Genomic DNA, 20,148 nt, shown 5'->3' with positions numbered 1-20,148 from the left:
CAGGCGAAAGCCAATACCATCTCATTAATAACTCATGGCGAGAACTGCTAGTGCATGTGCGTCACACACACATAAACACACAAACTCAGCCACACACACAACCATAGCAGTGACAGCTTGCCCCTGCCTTTGGAGAGAAGTGAGTGATGAATTGAAGCTTGTTGGTGCACTCATCTCCTCCCATCCCCACATCCTCTCCTCCTCCCCCCATCTCCCTACTTCCATCCATGTCCTTTGGACTTTGAGAGATTTCACTCCAGCGGCCCACTGACCCCTGGTACTGTGATACATAGATCCTGAGGCTACACGTCCAGGGTTAGTCCAAGCAGACTAGGCCCGTTATGGTACAGTCCATTACCATTGACACGAAATCAGAACATGAAAATCAGTAATCACAAAATTGCTGAAATAAAGATGTTTTTCAGCAATGCCAGATCATGGTTTCTGAACAGCGTCTGCTGTATTTTTCCTTTCCACCGTACCCCCCCCCCCCTTCCTCTATTCTGTCTCTGTATATTCACCACCCCCTCTCCTGTGCTGTTGAGTTCTTTCTCCCTCGTATATCCTCTTTACACTTATCAAATCCTTGAGTTTCACTGGCACACAGTCTGCCTGAGTCAGTCTGACACATCTCACCATGGTAACTGTACAGAGCCCAGTCTACATTTTACCCTCCACCCACCGCCCTCTGTCATTTCACTCCTGTGAAGGTCACAAGTGGAGGGGGGAGGGGGGAAGAGAGGGCAGATATCAGATTAACCCTCTCAGCCCTCCACCTGGACTCAGACACATCCCAACAGAGGGACACAAAGGGACACCACACCATTAATTCGGCACATCCTAATGTGAGACTTCAGTGTCAGTGCTTCTATTAAACTCTATTATCACAAATATATAAAGATACAACATCATAAAAAACCTGATCAAATGAGGTTAGAGGACTAACATTCATTAGTGGTTGAGATTCTGTAAAATCAAACTCACGGTGCAGCAAAATGGTCTGTTAACGTGACCACATAACTGAGATGAGATTGTATTTTCTCTAATCTCAACCTAAACCACTGACAGAGCCAAACCAATCTGACTGAGAACACTAAATTCTCCCTGCTTGGCCATGCAGTTCATAAGAGACCCATTTGCAATCTCATTTCCTTTCAAATATGACAGATGTTCACTTGCTGCTGAAGCTGCATTGACCTCTATAAGTCTGCAGTGGGCATTCATCACCCTTGAAATCCAATATTTGGTCTTAATGAGAGAGGCCTGGTATTCCTCCTGGAGTCATTCAAACAGAGCAGAATGTCTACAGGGATACAGAGCACTGCAGCATCGGAGACACTCATCCATACTGGAAACAAAGGGTGCACTTGATTATTATAAGAAAATCACTCCTCAAAAAGTGGCTGGCTTGATAGTTTAGATAGATATTGAAAGGAAAAAGATGTTTGTATTGCATAAAAAAATGCAGTTAAACAAAAGCTCATTGTCTTTTTTTTCCTATTCGCACAATGTACAGCAAGAGAGTGAGACAAAAAACATTCAAAATAAGACCAGATTGTCCACAAATGGGACTAAACGGCTTTGCTAAACGCTTGCCCTGTTGCGGCATGGCGGTGGCCGAAGGGAGAGGTCTGCTTGGCCGTATGGTGTTTATGAAAACACACACACACTAGAAAATACACACATTAGATACAAGCATCTGGAACCTAAACATGGCAGTCTGATATACTCCCAAGGGAAGACATGCAAGCAAAAAATGTAAACAAAAACTGACACACAAAAGAAACAAAAAGATCGGACTCGTACTGAGGATGAGGTATCACTGCATTCTGTTTCATTATTTGAAAGGGAGAGACCAAATTAAATGGAAATAGAAAAAAGAATCCCATGGGCTTCTCGTGTATTCATATCCTTGCCTGTCTGTACATTGTAAATTAGGGAATAAAAAAAGCTTCTGGTTCGGCCACTCAACCCTTTTCTCGCCTTTTCCCTCCATTCTTCCCTCTCCCTCTGAGTGAACGCTCCTAGCATGGATACAGAGCTCACACCTCCGCCATCAACACTGTCCAATCACCTTTCATCCCCCGCCTCATCTGCGCGGAGCCAGCCAATCCGTGCACAGTACTGAGAAACACATCGCTGCCAGTTAATTACATAGCAAGAACAAACATGACTGGCATTTAATGAGGAACACATCAAGTGATAACAGATCAATTACCTTAAACATTTCTTTATTCCCCTTTTTATCACTTATTGTCTCTAATATCCTTTTATGTGCTGCATACACAGACCCAGAGAGGCTCTGAGGCAAACACTATTATGTAGAAAACAAATAACGTTTGTTGTATCCTAATAAAACTGTTTGTTTTACTACAACCAGAAATGATGTGCATATTGTCATCAATGTTTTACATGGGAAAAAACACCACAACACCATGAAATGCTCTAATCTAAATGAAACTCAGACACAGTCTCTATCTCATCCCTGCCTTCTTCACCGATTCCCAAACTCTGGCTTACTGCTGAGTACCAGAGAGGTACGTGACCAGAAGAGGATATTTTGGTGCAGTGGGACTGGTGGCCCTTGTAGCTGGCAAAGGCTGCACTGTTTCCCAGACTCTCCCTCTCTTTAGAGATGACCACTGAATGCCCTCTGGACTTGAATATTGTGGAAACAATAACAGACAAATAACACTGGCTGTGTGGGGTCATAGGTGAACAAGCTACAGGAATCGACTAGTTTGTTTTGAAAATAAAATAAGTAACAGGGAGCAGAGAAAGAGAGAGAGAGAGAGAGAGATGGTTCTTGAAAAATATTTTGATTACAGTTCTCTGCAGAACTGTGGAGGACAGGCGCACTTTAACATTTTACACCCTGACTCACCAAACAACTGGTCTTTAGCAAGCGAGGAACACACACAAAGACGCTATCTACCACATCCAGCAAAGCAGAGTGCGCCCACCTACCCACTCAAATAAACACACAACCCAGAGAAGCTACCCACTCTTCTGTATGCCAGCTTTCTCTCTAATATTAAGATGCAGACCTGAGGATAAATGGCACGTAATGTAACAACCACTAAAGGTATTAATAGAAGCATATATATACACAAAATGCTATCTTTCCTCATCCAGATAGACACAGATCATATACATCTGTTTGAGAGAACTTAAAAGGACTAAGCAGATGGGAGTGGCACACAAATATTTTACCTTAATACCTAATAAATGCTCATATGCCCCTTTGCACTAGAAACACTATCTGAAAAATCAGCAATAAAATGTTTTTTAAAGCGTCACACGCTAGAAGAACAAATGAAAGGCTTCAACAGCTCCAGAGCTGTAAATGTCAACTGCAATCCTACTGCAAGAACACCGCCCTAGAGCAAAACCTGAACCATAACTCTCTGAGAATTTTCCTTTTATGGGTCGTGCTTTGTGTCATTTACTGTTGTGAGGTATCTAAAATAACAAACACGGAGAACACACCAGACACACACCTGGATGGCAGTTGCGTCTGGCATACTGAGACGCCGTACAAATAACTGGCTCTGTCCGCTGTGGCTGGTGACGTAGCCCGAGCCCCAGGTGCCACTGTGCGGCCGTCCCGTGTTGTAGAACATAAAAGTGTCACTTCCTGACGTGGCGGTCAGGCATGTTTTGTAACAGTATGTTTTTGTCAAAGACCCATTTCCCCGCACTTCAATATAATGCGGTTCCACTTTGAGGTCACGGCGCAGGGCCACATTGTCGTTTTGTTGCCCTCCACCTCCTCCTCCTCCTCCTCCTCCTCCTCCTCCACCTCCTCCACCTGCAGCTCTTCCTCCACCCGCACCGCCACCCGGTGCGGTGCCCCCCTCTGGAACACTCTTCTTGGATACACAACATGGGGAGCAGGAGCCAGGCTGGGTACAATAGGCATGGCAACGCACAATGGCCAGCACAAAGACGGTGACCAGGAACACGAAGGTTGTGGCACTCAGGGCTATGATGAGGTAGAGGGTGACATTGGAAAACATTAGGGGGCTGTTGGGCCTGATGATGCGCTTGGGGTCAGGGGTCAACTTCGGTGGCAGCTCCATCACATGCACATGGACTGTGGCGGTGGAGGAGAGAGGCGGTAAGCCGTTATCGCGCACCAGCACTGTCAAAACGAAGGAGGTGGAGTTGTCCTCAATGACACGCCTTGTGGTGCGGATCTCACCTGTGTACTCGTGCACCTTAAACAGGTCAAGGTCTGTACTGGTCTGCTCCAGGGCAAAGAGCAGCCATGCATTCTGCCCTGCGTCGCCATCCCACGCCGTCACCTTGCTAACTAACACTCCTGCTTCAGCGTTTTTCATCAGTGTCTCTGTGGTGCGGCTCCCATTGGCAGGTGGGTAGACTATCCTGGGCATGTGGTCATTCTGATCCATAATGTAAACATACACTGTGGCCACACGGCTGAGGGGAGGCACACCATTGTCCTGGGCTTTAATCTGAAAGTGAAACTCTCTCAGCTTCTCAAAGTCGAAGGCTCGCAGGGCACAGGCCTCGCCAGTATCAGGTTTGATGCTGACGTAGCTGGCTACAGGGATGCCATGGTTGTTGTCATTGAGGACAGTGTAGGTGATGCGTGCATTTTCTCCAGCATCAGCGTCTGTGGCCTTAACAACACACAGAGGTGCACCGGGGGCATTGTTCTCTGTAATATAAACAGTATATGATGTCTGCTCGAAACGAGGTGGGTTGTCATTCACGTCTGCAACATCCACCTTAAAGGTCATTTGAGAGGACAGGGGTGGAGTGCCTCCATCCACAGCGTTGACAGTGACATTGTAGGATGAGATGGTTTCCCGGTCCAGGAAAGCGGATGTGACGATGGTATAGTGGTTACGGAAGGACTTGATCTTAAAAGGCAAATGGGGCATGATCTCCAGGGTAACTTGTTTATTTGGTCCAGAGTCACGGTCATTCACACTGATCAATGCTACAACCGTGTCAGCCCGGGCATCCTCACGTACAGGGCTGGAGAGTGAAGACAGTACAATATCAGGAATGTTGTCATTGACATCCAACACTTCTACAACTACTTTACAGTGTACTGCCACAGGAGCCGGCCCCTTGTCCATAGCCTGTATGTACATTTCATATGAGTTAGTCTCCTCATAGTCTATGTTGTTTTTCACACGTATTTCCCCTGTGTCTGTGTCCATGGAAAACATCTGTCTGACTCTCTCTGGCGTGTAACTGCTGAAAGAGTAAAAAACTTCCCCATTGGAGCCCTCATCAGGGTCTGTTGCATTTAACTTGATCACAAGTGCGCCCTTTGGAGAGTTTTCAGACAGTTTTACTTTGTACACGGAGCTGTCAAACGCAGGCACGTTGTCATTAGCATCAAGGATGCGCACATTGATTTTGGCCGTACCAGTTCGCTGTGGGGTGCCTCCATCCATTGCTGTCAGGATTAGCTGATGAGAGGGCATCTGCTCGCGGTCAAAGGGCTTTTTGAGAATAAGCTCGATGTGCTTATTGTTGGAAAAGGGCTTAATAGAGTCCAGGGTGAGGTGGTCGTTTGGGCTGAGGCGGTACTGCTTCACAGAGTTGGAGCCATCATCTGCATCCTGAGCTCCCTCGATGTGGAACCGCGACCCGGTGAGAGCGGACTCAGACACCTCAAGCTGATATTCATCTCGAGGGAACTGTGGCGCGTTATCGTTCACGTCCAAAATCTCCACCTCCACGTTGTGCATCTCCAGCGGGTTCTCTAATACCACCTCCAGGTTGCGTGAACAGGTGCCACTGAATTCACAAACTGTCTCTCGGTCAATGCGGTCACTCACCACCAGCTTCCCGGTTTTGTGATTTATGGTGAAATATCTCCGACCACTGTCCGACGTGATTCTGATCCGTCGGGTGGAAAGTTTTCTCAGGTCCAGACCCAAATCCCGCACAATGTCACCGACCGGTGCCCCGTTCTCCAGCTCCTCCGGAATGGAGTATCGAATTTGTGCATTTGTAAGGCCACTGAGTACGAAAATAACCAAATATAAGGAAAAAGGCACATTCTCCACACTGTAACAGCATCGCGCCGTCACAGCCATCGCAGGCAGGCAGAATTTGCAGACGGGTTTGAGAAATCTTTCCGCCTTTTCAGCTTGCTGTGCGTCCCCACCCGCCTCATTAAAAACGAGGGAATAGTCCGTGCATAACTCCGACTATGTGCAGGACGACCACCGCATCCTCTCTGCTGCCTCTTTAAAGGAAATGTTCCCCTGTGCATCCATGTTTTCCTTTGTCTGCCAGGGTGCTGTTTTTAAATTTCTCTATCCTCACAGCAAGGCTGACTTTCACTGATTCTGCCTTTTGGTCTCTCTCTCTCTCCCTCTCTCTCTCTCCCTGCGATGTGGTGATGGTGTCTGTGGGCAAAAGGGGAGGGGGAGCCACTCGCTCAAACGATGCTGGCTGCATTTCAGCACCTCCGATAAAATGATCGAGCACCATCTAATACAAATAAAAACCCAAAAAGACGAAAAGACTGGAGTTTTATCTACATACAAATCTGGACGCTGTGCATGGAGCGGACAATGTCATCTGCACACTGATTTCGGTTAAATGAATTCGACACAATCGTTTTCCCTCTTTTTGTCAGTGCCACCGCCCTTTTCATTGTGCGCTGGGAAAGTGATTTATGAACCAGCCTGGCGATTAGACTTCCTCACTGATGCAAACCCACAATTACCCAGGGACCCTCGAGCCAAACGGAAAACAGATATCTAATAAACAGACTATCTTTTGAAAATAAAAGGAAACTGATAAATAAACAAATAAACCAGCTGTAAAAAAAAGAAAAGAAGCTTTAATGCAGCAACTCTCAGTAATGCTCAGCGTTAGCCAATTTAAAGAAGGACTTTTTATTAGACTATATTCTAGTATATTTCACAACAAACCCCATGGTCATAACCCTTTATTACCATACCTTTATTATAGGTGACCAGGTGCTGGGGGTGTATTTGAGGGGGTTATCTCCCCGCTTTTAACCACACAACCATCAGACCATTAGTGGGGTGGATCTGGCTGTTTCACCTTGTGTCTGCTCACGAGTTAAGTGCTGAGTCACTGTGGACTTCTGCGAACACAAAAAACATGTTCTGTTCCTCCATGATACCACTTTTCCCCACAGTGGCAGCTGATGATGCTTTGCACTTACACCGCAACTAGATGTGGATGCTGCAAAGCCCTTTGCGGTACAGGTTCATTCCCACAAAACACAAAGCCTGTGATGTCCTGAGGATGTTCACTGGTGAAGACACTACCCGGGTCACAGACAAGATGCTCCAGACGTGACCCCTTTACAACAACGCTGGCCTCTCCCGACAGGCAGTAATGGTTATGCACCCATAAACTGCGCAGGCGCACAATGGCCAGCACAAAGACACATCTTGGTGGGATTTTTGCACACATACACTGTCTCCCTCGGCCATCAGCTTTTATCCTTGATTCATAAATTCACATATTATAAGACACATTAGACTACAGCTGCAAAAATCACATCACCAATTCAGGTGTTTCAGTTTCAGGTGACAAGACAAGATGCACATTATGAGATTCCACTTTTCTAACCAAGACGTTTTGACGCTGTAACCTGCACAGTGCATGTGTAGGTGGTGACATCAACACCCAAATCATCCTACTCTGGCTGCCCTCTAATTACTCCGGCCTCAGAACCCATGCGCCTCAATTAAATCCAGATTTAAATTGGATTGAAGTTAATTGGGTGAGACCTTACACCAATGCAGTCCACATGACAGAGAGAAGTGGATGATCTTTTGACGCTGTTCAATTTCACCTGAACAGTGCAGCGGCGTTTATAGTTCGCAGTTTCACGCAAATATAGGTCCTCAAGAGGCCCCAAGAATATAAATACAAATTAGACTCAGGAGCAACAATGACGCATCCAGTCGGGTGCCGACATTGAAACTGTGTTGATGTGATCCATCGTCACATTTTAAACAAGTTATATGCTGTGAAGAAGTGGCCCCGTGAGACCCTGAGCCCTCTTGATTCACCCTGGCCACTGGGCCAAGATGAACCTCCACCGCCCACATAATCTTTTTCCTCTCTTGGTGCGGTGCAACTCTCACCCACGCCCGGTCTGCCCACGGCGATGACAGCTCTTGGCATCCCGGGAGACGGGGAGAAGACAGTGACTCACTCGGGTGCTAGTGGATGGGTAGATACAGAGCGACTCTTCACACTCCAAGGCGACGAGGAGGAGGTGGCGAAATGGGGAGTTGGTGAAGCAGCCAAAATCCGTTGAAGGGAGACAAATTAGTACACACAAAAAGCCCTTCTACATAGGCTACAATGCGTCTATAAAAGACTCGGTTTGTGGTATAGTTCATAACGCTATCAGATGTACTCAACAGTAAGATAATAAGATGTATTTCAAATTTTGCACATATTTGCAGTGCTTCTGCAAAGCGTTTTGAAGGTTCACTAAATTTGGCATGGGCTTCTCTCTCCGCATTATTATCCCACTGAGCAGCGGTGATAAGACTTTCTTTCAACCGGGGCTAAGTCTCTGATGGTCTGCGTGTACGGTCTGCCACGCTAACCGTGACATTTAGCAGATTTTCCCGGTGGGACGTGTGGACCTCCGTGTCTGGCAATGACACAAAAATGGTGACAGACGACGTTTATCTCGTCAATAACAAACACAGAGCTGGATTTACACCCGACCTTTGCACCTCACTCCTCTCTCAAAAAATGGAGGCAACGCGTCTCCCGACGTGTTTGATATGTTACAGCTCTCTCATACCTGTTTCAAATACGCCCATCTGTTTCAGTGTTAATTGCTCGCCGCTGAGCTGTGGATTATTTCATTTTTCACTCAAGGGTGCTGCAGATAAAGCTATCACCATTATTCCACCTGCAGACAGACGGTTGTTACACATCAACAAACAATGATTTCAAAGAGCTAATTGGCATTTTTCTTTTTTTCTTTTCTTTTTTTTTACAGTATCTTGTTTAAACAATCACAGGTTGTCAGAACTTCGTCCCCCCTCCTCATCAATTCATTTACCTGACCTTGACATTTTTTGTGTTCTGCACCCCCTTCCTCCATATTTTCACTTTCCCTAAGCATTTCTCTCACCTACTCTCTCTACTCCAGCTGCACCTCTGTCAGATATCTGCTGTTCCTGCTGAGGGCTGGCAGGGGGGCACACTGAGGTCTTAAGTGGAAGCACAACGGCTTATGCCTTTTGCAGACTGAAAAAAGTAAGAAACTGGTGAGAAAAAACAGTGGCTTTAGACAGGTAGGTCTGTGATAGGTACAGGGAGGAGAGGTAATTCAGATTTTAAAATCTGAAGAGCCTCCCTCTTTGTTCATTCTCTCTGCCAGAATATTAACATCCCCCATTGCATCAATTATGCAAGATGGCCACCATATTAATAACATTCTCTTCACCAAGACTCAACCTCATTAATACTGTAAGCGGCCACTCTAAAAGCCATTCATATTACTCCCCCTAAAAGTCTGTTATCTGGAATCCCCCCATTTTTAATGAGTCAAATGACAGCAGAGATCCACGGAGGAGCGGGTCACGGCCGGGCTATCATGAGTAGGACTCCTTACATCACTCCCTCAGTCAACACATAAACAGAGGCAGTCATGCAAACTTAAAGGGCAACTGTGCCTGTAGGCACACACACAGGCAGTGTAAAACACAACTATAAAAACACAAATGCTATCCAAGGACAAAATAATTTTGTCTGAATGAATGTCAGAACATCTTTTGCTGTTGTTTCCTCTCATTCTTAAATGGCAGAGAGCAGCCATCAAGGGCTTTGATGAACAGATGCACTGACTGCAGGGAATAGGAGCATGTGGACTCTTAGAGGTTATACTGACTTCCCTTACTGGTTCACAGGTAAAGTTCATTATGTGCCTTACTTTAAAGCAGTGGGGGCAACATTTTCAAATCCATGTTATAGTCAAAACCTTATACCATGACGCTTCGGTTTAGTGCCACTTTACACAACAGTCATATTGGGTTATGGATTACAGTGGTGATGGTAAATGGTTAAAGGCACAAATACTATTCTAATTTTTCTTCATGCTAGTAATGAGAAGATAAGTGAGAAAAATAGAGGAAATGTCTGCAGGCTGTTATGTAAGTGGGCAGCAGCGTCTGTGGTGTCAGGAAATGTGCTTTCAGATTCAGCAAATTAAAAAATATGCACTAAAATAAAGAAAGTGAAAAAACAGTCCTTCTCTTAGGGGACACAGCATGAACAGCATCCTAAACAAATCTCTTACAAAATAAAGTATTTTAAGACTACCCTTGGTGGGTAAAATCAAAATACAGCTCTTTAAAGAAATATTTGAACAATCACCACCCAATCATATTAACAATTCATCAAATACTTCATAGGGTCTGTTCATGTAGTCTCTTCAGCTGACACCAAAATATAAAATATGTATGACAACAAAACAGTACCTTAAAGTCTCACAATCGCTATATATTAGTTATGCCTCTGTAAAAAAAAAGAAGAAGGCTAAAAGTCAATGCTGATAGCACTGCAAATGTAATCTTAATATATGTGAGTGAGAGGCAGCCTGAGCAAGAGAGAAGAGGGGAGAGAGACAGTGAAATTGGTCCCTCTGTTGGAATAAATCGGTAGTACAAGGGTTGGCCATGTGATCATCACCCCACTGCCCATCCGCACAGGCTTTCTCATTAAGCCAAAGCACTAAAACATAATCCCAGCTATGAGTGTGTGTGTGTGTGTGTGTTGGAGAGAGAGAGAGAGGGAGGATGAGAGCGAGAGAAAGAGAGAAGAAGGGCACAGACGTCAGACTGCAGTGGCAGTCATTTTCTCTCTCATTTCCAATACAGTGACCGCAACGGATAAAGCAAGATATAAGGCAAGGCACCCTCCAGAGGTGAGACGAGAAAGAGCAGTAGAAAGCATGATGGTACAATCTACAGTATACTGCCTGTAACTATGAATTTAAAATGCTGTATTCAGAGGACAAAGCCATCTTTACTGCATTTTGTCTCAATTGTTAACCTTACCAAAAAGGAAATAAACAACCTTCTATCACAGATAAGGAACCACAATCTACTCCAGTATTTCAACCACTCTCTTTATCAGCATCGCTATTTCAAATGAAATGAAAAATGCGTTGAAAAAACTTCTAAAATACAAAACTCAAAATACAGATAAATTGTTTTAGCAAACACAGACTAGTGAAGGGTATTATTCAGTAAACAGGTTTATAACACTATGACAAAGCAGAGTTCTCGTACCTTCTTCTCATCATACTTTTCTCTATGCACAAGGACTTTCCCATTTTTAAATCTCCAAAACAAAAGTCCCGTGGTAACCACAATCCTTTTACTCAGGTGGACACAGTAAGTGGGTGGAGGAGGCATTCTCTGGGTATGTTTGTTTGTGCTGATCCCTTGTGTACCTTGCTTTCAAAAATAAAGGGCATGAGAGAACTAAAAGCAGCAGCACAAATCCCTCCCTCTGTGGCCCTGCAAGGGTTAAACAGTTCCTTGGTTGTCCTGGTTCAGCCTGTGCATAAATCAAACAGATTCTTGTTGTGGCACTGAACAAAGCTATCAGGAAAAGCAGGCAGGCTTTGGATACTTCCCTCTTAGGATGCCCTGGCTTTGTATCCTTGCCGGATGGGAGAGGATGGAACCCGTGGTTCTGAGCATGACAAAGCTAATCTAATGACTGCAACAACATCCCGATGCCACTAAGAGGGAGCACAGAGAGAGGATGGGTTGGTGGAAGTGGGGGAGAAGGGGAGGTTTGGTGATAAGTTCTTCCTTTTATCTGTGACCAATTGTAAGCCTGTGATGTTCTCACTCAGCTGCAGGGCATGCATTTAATGTGTTTTTTGTCCATCTCATCCTCAGAAGCTCCAGTTTTCTTACTATCTCATGCTCAAGGCTCGAGTCTGTGCTGCTGTATTTGTGACTTCCTCTAAAACCCTCTCCCTTTTTAGAACAGATTCTCTAATCTCACACACTTTTCCCTCGCTTGCTCACTTCCTTTACCCATCATCTGACGTGGCATTTCTGCTCAAGATGCTGTACATATTTGGTTTTGGCATCTTTCTCTTTGTCTCTCTCTCCATCTCTCCTGCCTCCCATTGTGTCCACCCTGTTTTCCTTCATGCTTGCGTCTATACAACACATGCTGGGATAGATGTCTGGGTGGGGGCAGGTACATACTGGCAGCTCACTGGAAACAGACTAGTTCATCATTTCATTATGGCTCAGAACAGTCTCCATGGCAACCACAGATAGCAGCGCTAACCTCACTCACACAAAGGACACACCCTTGTAAAGGAGAAAAACAGGAAGTGCTACATAAGATGTGTGTGTGTGACAGACAGAGATGCATAAAGAAGAAGAATAAATACATTTTCTGTTAACCACTATGCTGTTCTGTAACCTTGTATTAAAACTGGTGAGGAAAGGACATCTCCACGTTATGCTTTTGGTCCATCTGCTGAACCCATCTGTGTAATCCACCAAAATAGGTGGATGCCTCTACTGTAGGACTGCAATAGGCTATTTGAGCTGAGAACCACTTAGCTGTCTACCTCAACCAGGATAATGTAGACCTACTGTAGAATCAATAATTTAATGCATTTTGCAGCACTGGGGGAGGCAGAGTTAGGAGCTTTTATCAGATACACACTCTAAACCCCCGGTCATCATCTTATGCATACTAAAAGCTATAGCTCTCCCAATGGTTGTTGAATGTGTATATATAATCATCATGATTCTATAAGACACCCACTGAAGGAAATTTCTGCTGTATGCAAACACTCATAGTCTTGCGGCTCCATAAAAATGTACTGTAACACAACACACCGACAGAGACACACGATGTTCTGATGGTTTCATGGATAAAAGCCTCTCCTCCTCATCCCTCAGCCCTGGCCCTTTGCCCCGCCCAACCGGTTTGGCTGTGATTGACACGAGGTGTTGTCGGCCCCGCCCAGCCGCAGAGCAGGAGGGAGAGCTGAGCCGAGCGGAGCTGATACCTCGATCGGTACTGAAGCTCCCTGCTGCTGCTGCTGCTGCAGCGAGTAGCGGAAAATTACCTGCCCCTCCCCCCCTCTCTCTCACATTCAGAGAGCTGCAGCGTACAGAAGACATACTGAACCACTTTTACGCAGAGACAGCTCCGGGCTTTGTTTCAGGACCCACAGTATGGAGAGCTCGTGTATGCAGCAGAGACTGTATCGCAGAAAGAGCGAGGCAACTACCAAACACAGGTTCATTCAGATGGCGTATGTAGCGCGCTGCCATCTTTAAATCACACGCTGACCCACTTATAAGCTTCACATAGCCCACACGCATCGCCTGCGATATGAAAAGTCTGTTTGAGAGCGCAGAAAGCTCTGGCTCAGTCCTTTCACACTGAACCAACCGAACGAATGGAGTTATGACAGATCAGCCGTGCTTGTTTGTGCTGTACCACTCCCTGAAATGAGGTCACATCGTCTGAGTGACTCAAAGCATCGTAGATCCACCACAACACAATGTACAGTGAGCTTCACCTCAATATCTGAACACGTTCCACCCGTTAGGAGCACTAATAACATTATTAAATACATATAAATGTCAAATGAATATACATACAAAGCTAGATTTAACCACTGACAAATTCAATCAAAACAGCATACACGAGGCACATCTGTCCTACTTGGCATGATCGGATCTGGGTTGCTTCTACTCTGCACACACATTAGGGACGTTAATGAAAATATATTAGAGCGTGTTTACAGTGCTCTAAGGCTGATAGCACACATGTCTGCAGAGATGGACGTTAATTCCCTGTTAGTTCTCTCAGCTGCTCCCCTTCTCGGGAGTGCTGGTGAAGGAGAGGGGGATGGGAGAGAGCTCTGGCAGCATGGAGGACGACGAGGAGGAGGAAGAGAAACTAGAGCAGGCGTGAAATGAATGATATCACGTATATGTCTTGATATTGCAGAGCAAAAGAAATGTGGACATCAAGAAGGCAGGAGTGAGAAAAACAAAAGTAAAGAAGAGGCTACAATTAGAACTATCAGATCTAATTGCAGAATATATAATTTGGAGGATGTCAACATGTTATTTCAATAAAGAACATCTACATTTACGTGTTAAGCTGTTGTATTTTTACTACAGCCAAGGAGCACACATCATTTCCTACGCTCACTATTCTTTTATATTGAAAGAAAAATGATGATGGCAAGATGGCTTGGCAAAAAGTGTTCTCTGGGTGTTCATCTATAATTAGAAATACACTATCACACACTACCCTATAAAAGTAGAACTGTATTTCACAACCCACTGGGGTCTTAAAGTGCAGTTCCTAACAGTTGTAAGATTAAGAAGAGGGGACATGGTGTAATAAGTTGAAAACATAAGCCTATATTACAGACCAATGGATAAAAAATTTGTAAGTAATTGCCCTGGGTAGAATGCAGAGATATTATGAGTACAAAGAGTAGAGAATTAAAAGCTCTAATGGTGAATAACAGGTAGTGTGACTCTAGAGAAGCTGGTGGAAATATCTCAGGAGAAACATATTCAATTGCATGAGTAGAATATATATGAGCAGAGCAATATCAAAGACAGACAAGAAAATAACAGAAAGAAATAGATTATTCCAGATTAGAGAATGTTTTTTAGGGCTAAACAGCTCAGTTAAAGGTCCTACACACCAATCAGAATCAGAATCAGAAACTGTTTATTGCCAAGTAACATACATTACAAGGAATTTGCTGTGGTCTGAAGGTGCTATTGTTTTGATAACGATCCACCCATACATGTGTTTTGCCCATTTAGACCTCTTCTCATGTGGGCATGTATAAATTGTGATTTGATTGACATCTCTCGCACTTTCCTGTTGTAGCGAACAGGGTGGGACAAATTCTACCTTCATCATTCTTATTGGACCTTTCAGTGAAGACATTTTGACATGAATAATACATTCACTGATAGCTGAATTCCATTTAGCTGCTTCAGTTTCAGTGTCCAGCTATTGTGCATGCCGGTCCATTGTCACAGCTTACTGGGACACTTGAACAGAACAATCATTATTGTTATAAGTAACACCTGTGCTTTTCCTACTATGTCAAGTCAAAATGTCTGCTGTGAAAAAGATCTATGAATGCACCTCTCATAATTCCCAGCATAACTCCCCCGAACTTCCACTTGAGCTGAGAACCAATAAACTAGAATAATTTAAGAAAATATCTGTGGAGCTGTGCAGGGTGCTTAGCAACAAAATACAAAGAAAAGCTAAATAGCACACACAGAGAAAGCAATATAGACCAGAGATTCTTTTTTAAAACAGGTTTTTCCAAGTGATTATATCTAAGAGAAATTAGTTTTGAAAGGCTGATGAAGCTCAAAATGAAGCTGTTTGTAGGCCTACTTTTGTCATTGAGAGCTACAGTTAATGCGTCAGGAAGACAGTGCTCTGAAGCCTGAGAATGCAGAACTAGGACATATTTGTACAAGTGACTAGAGCAACCAGACAATAGGGTCATGTGTAGGCTAAACATCTAAACTAAAGCGAATCAAAGCGTCCCACCCAAGAAATATAGCTACTGTCAATAATAAAAGCAGAAAGGATGGCTCTCCTTCACAACACATTTCAGATTCAGGCTCTAGTCTTTCACAAAGCATAGATAGAAAATGTCACCACTGATCATCAAAAAGCTGGTCACTAGCTCTGTTTACTTCTGCTTTTTCAACCTAACGTTAGCCATGAGCTCGTTCACATCAAAGAGGCAGGGTTTGTAATTAGCCAAATGTTAATCACAGATAACCTCAATGAACCAAGACTATATTAAGTACAAGATAAGCTCAAAGTGTCAATGGAAAGACGATGTGAAAGAAAGACTCACTCAGGTGGACTGCGGTGATTTTCATGTGAGACAATACAACCCATGTGAAGTCCAAAATATCCTCACTTGTGGTCGAAAGCTAACGTTAGCTACTATCAGAATAGTTGCAATACAACTTCGAGCCATCCGTGGCAGCACTGAGCGCACTGCTGACCAGCAATTGGTGAGCGAAGAAGTACCATTGCGCCATCTTGAATTTTTAAATTGTTTGTTGACATTATGGAAATCTTTTGGACTCGCTGAGACCAAGTTGTGTTTCTGTTACATTAACACCCGCATGATATCGACTTATTACGCCTGACAGGTTGCCATGACGTTCAACTTCTCTCCGGTGAGTTTGGGTTTTCAACATACAACCGTTAAGTAACTTAATGGGCCATACATATCATGGGCATTCAGCGCTCCAAACTTTTCAGGATAGAAACTTCTCAACTGCAACAAAAATCAGTTTTCTACCGTTGAAATGTACATATAGTCTGTTTCAAGCAACCCCCGCATTACTAGTAGCTAGATTTTCAGGTAAATAAGCCGTTTTCGGCTGAGCTTTGGTGCTTTATGAAGGCTATATCGCAACACGGAAGTCGTGTGTTTAGCTAGCTATGTTGTGGAGAAATTATGGATGTTCTGAACAAACGTTGGAGAAGTGGGCCATGATACATGAGTGGTTTGAGAAGTTACATTTGAACCACCTTTTTCGCAGTCACTGCGTCGCCATTTGAACGTCGGCTGCAACTGTTGTCCTCCGAGATGGATCGAGCTAGCCTTTTCAGCTTTTTCAAGAACCACCTTTCAAGCCTGCTGACGGTAAGTATTGATACTCTAATTAATTCCCGTGAGTCTAACGTTAACTAACCGACATTTTGTGATATAGACCCCATGTAGTGCCACAGTGCAGTATGCAAGTCTCCTTTGTAAACGTTGCTTTAAACTCATTGTAACAGCACCGTGCTGACACTGAGCTGACAGAGAGCTATGATTATGTTGTGCCTTAAGCACACAGTTTTAGCACTGTATGAACACATAATACATTAACATGTTCAGTTTCCATAATGATGTAAATATCCAAGTTCTAATTCTTAGGCAGTGAGGTGATATTAAGCACTCAATAGCACGCCGTCATTCATTTAACCTATACAATGAAAAGTTGTTATACAGACTCTTTCACGCGTGACTGTTGCTTTTCATGACGTTTCTCACAAGTTGGGCTTTCACTGGATTCTTCACTACTCTTAGGTAACTTCATGATGACATCGATTTTTGGGAGCACGACCCACCCCTGTGTTGTGCTGTGCCCTGTGGGACAATATTATAGCACACTATTATGACAAAGAGGCTCTAACAGGCGCCGCGGGAAAGTTTATGTAAAACCTTTTAAAAAGATCTGTTGTGTGTTACGAGGGCAAAACGTATTTAAAAAGTGATACATATTGTTATTAAGGAAATATAAAAGTGAAGCAGTCTTTGTTCGTGTACGGAAAAAACACACCATCCAGAGTTCAGCACCATGGACAGCGTCCTCCCTGTCAGCGGTATACCAGAGATCAAATTTGTCCTGTTACTTCTGTGCTTAAAATATTATTATTCAGCATATGTGGAAAATGTCCCACATTAATTGTCCAACATCCAGCATCATACTAGTTAGTGGCTTTTCTGTATCACTTATATTATACACATAAAGTATATATCACGAAAAGTCGGCAAATGTTGAAAATGTCACAAATCTGATGACCTAACACGCTTTTAGGAAATAGAATGACACAATCATCGTAAGGGCCATAAAACTATTGGGTCACAAACAACTCACCTTGTCTTTATTAGGTAAAGTTTGAGTTCTGGTAAAAGTGTCTCCTCCATTAATACTGATCAGCTCCGCATCTACAGACGGAAACGGTGCGGGGAAAACCACTACGTCACTCTTCAGCGTGTCTGAGCTGAAACACACGTCATACTGCTGAGTAGACTTAGAGTAAGACCAGCTCCCGTCAGGGTGGGTGGTGATCATCGGGGCGCTGTACCTGCTGAAACTGCCGTCTGTCCTGTGGCATTTGACAGCTATTAAACTGATGAGGCTCAGCAGGAAGATCACTGACACCGACACAATGGCGATCAGCAGATACAGGTTTAAATCAGAGAAGCTCTCCTCCTTTATGGGCACGTGTCTGAACTGAGTCTGGATGTCAGCTGCGCTTTCAACCACCACCACATCAATAGACACAGTAGCTGACAGGGAGGCTTCTCCGTTATCAGAGACCAGCACCACCAAGGGGTGAGTTTTCAGGTCGTTGTCACTCATTCTCCTCTTAGTCCTGATTTCTCCGGTGCTGGTTCCGATCCGGAAGAGGTTGTTTCCTTTGGGCTCAGACAGGTGATAAGAAAGCAGCGCGTTGTATCCAGAGTCTGCGTCTACAGCCCTGATCTTTGCCACAAAGTATCCCGCTTCAGCAGAATAGGGGATGCTCTCACTGTTCACGGAGCCGTGCTCAGAATAGGGCGCGAGAATAGTTGGATTATTGTCATTTTCATCCAGGATACAAACGTTGACAGTCACGTTGCTGCTGAGCGGAGGAACACCAGAGTCTGTGGCCTGAACTTTAAACTGGAACGTTTTTAACTCCTCGTAGTTAAAAGACTGCAGGCTGACTATATCTCCAGTCTCTGAGTTGACGTTTATTACTGACCCTATGACACTGTTTTTCTGATTATCATTGATTACTGAAAACGTTACTTTTGCGTTCTCGTCTACATCTGGATCATGTGCAGTCACAGTATTGATAACGGCGCCTACGGGACTGTTTTCTTTCACGAAAATGTTTATTACAGACTCTTTAAAACGAGGTGCGTTGTCATTGACATCAGAAACGTGGACTGTAATAATGCACGTACCGGAAAGAGGCGGGACCCCCTCGTCAGTCGCTGTTATTGTTACATTATATTGAGAAGCTCGTTCTCTGTCTAGAGTTCCGTCTACTACCAAAGAATAATGATTCTTATATGTGTTCTTAATTGTAAACGGCACTGAATTAACTATTCTAACTTGAACAACGCCATTTTTGTCTGCGTCATCATCTCTCACCGTTATAAGTCCCACCATTGTGTCTAAGGGTGCATCTTCTCTCACTACGTTGACTAAAGATGTTACTGATATTTCTGGTGGATTGTCATTAACATCCGTGATTTCAACGAGTACTTTACAGTGAGATGATCTTGGACTCGACCCTTTGTCTTTCGCTTGGACACGGATTTCAACTGCATTACTTTTCTCGTGATCCAATTCACCCTTTACTGTGATCTCCCCCGTCATGGGATTAATGACAAATTTGTCAACGTCACTGTCACTGTCGTGATTGATAAAAGAATACAGTATTTCTCCGTTTAGGCCCTCATCTAAATCCCGAGCATGCACAGAAATTACGGTTGCACCGAGCGGCGTGTTCTCTGGCACTGTGGCTTTGTACAGCGTCTTGTCAAAAATTGGAATATTATCATTTACATCTTGGACATTAACGGTGATTTGTAACGTGCCTGATTTAGGAGGCTTTCCTCCATCTACAGCTATCAGTGTTAGTTTGATAACTGGCTGTTTCTCACGGTCTAAGGCTTTCTGAAGTACCATTTCAGCAGACATAGTCGGCTGTCCACCATTCTGCACATCCAGTGTGAAATGTTCATTTTGACTCAGCTTGTAGCCTTTAACCGAATAACTGCCGACATCTGTATCGAAGGCCTTTGGTAGCGTAAATCTTTCACCAGGAAAAGCTGACTCGAACACGTTCAAAACAATCCCCGGTATCCGAAAAGAGGGTGCATTGTCGTTTATATCCGAAATTTTAACCTCAAAGCGATAAAGATTCAGCGGAGAGTTCACAATGGCTTCCACTTCCAGAGAACACTTCACATTCCGAGAGCAGAGCTCTTCTCTGTCTATTCTGTCTTTTACTAAAAGTATCCCAGTCTTAACATTTACTTCGAAATACTTCGTATTAGGTCCGGAAATCTGAAAACCTCGAGTTCCCAATTCGTGTACGTCTAGATGTAAGTCCTTCGCCAAATTCCCCACAGTGGTACCCGGGCTCGATTCCTCCGTAACAGAATACACAATCTGTGCTGCTGCGAGGCTCCATATGTGAGATACATGGAACAAAAAATAAATCCAATGCCGGAAAATATTCCCTTGTTGCATTATGTCCATAACCCACTAAACAAGTTAATTCGAAATATTCACTCCTGCGGTA

The 20,148-nt window shown here is 44.1% G+C and overlaps 1 protein-coding gene across 1 annotated transcript in view; it reads right to left on the bottom strand.

Annotated features, from left to right (window-relative positions):
• The window catches only part of LOC139291756 (protocadherin alpha-C2-like), a 33,489-nt gene extending 13,384 nt beyond the window's left edge, over positions 1-20,105 (bottom strand). Inside the window, exons 1-2 of the mRNA XM_070913858.1 lie at positions 17,721-20,105; positions 3,495-6,158 (exon numbers count right to left, since the gene is read on the bottom strand). Coding sequence (XP_070769959.1) covers positions 3,495-6,158; positions 17,721-20,105 — 5,049 coding nt within the window. The remainder of the gene's footprint in view (positions 1-3,494; positions 6,159-17,720) is intronic.
• Positions 20,106-20,148: the final 43 nt, after the last annotated feature.

Source organism: Enoplosus armatus, chromosome 10 (assembly GCF_043641665.1).
Source record: "Enoplosus armatus isolate fEnoArm2 chromosome 10, fEnoArm2.hap1, whole genome shotgun sequence".
NCBI classification, from domain to species: domain Eukaryota; kingdom Metazoa; phylum Chordata; class Actinopteri; order Centrarchiformes; family Enoplosidae; genus Enoplosus; species Enoplosus armatus.
Note: the sequence above shows the minus strand (reverse complement) of the source record. Positions and strands in the feature narration are given on the sequence as shown.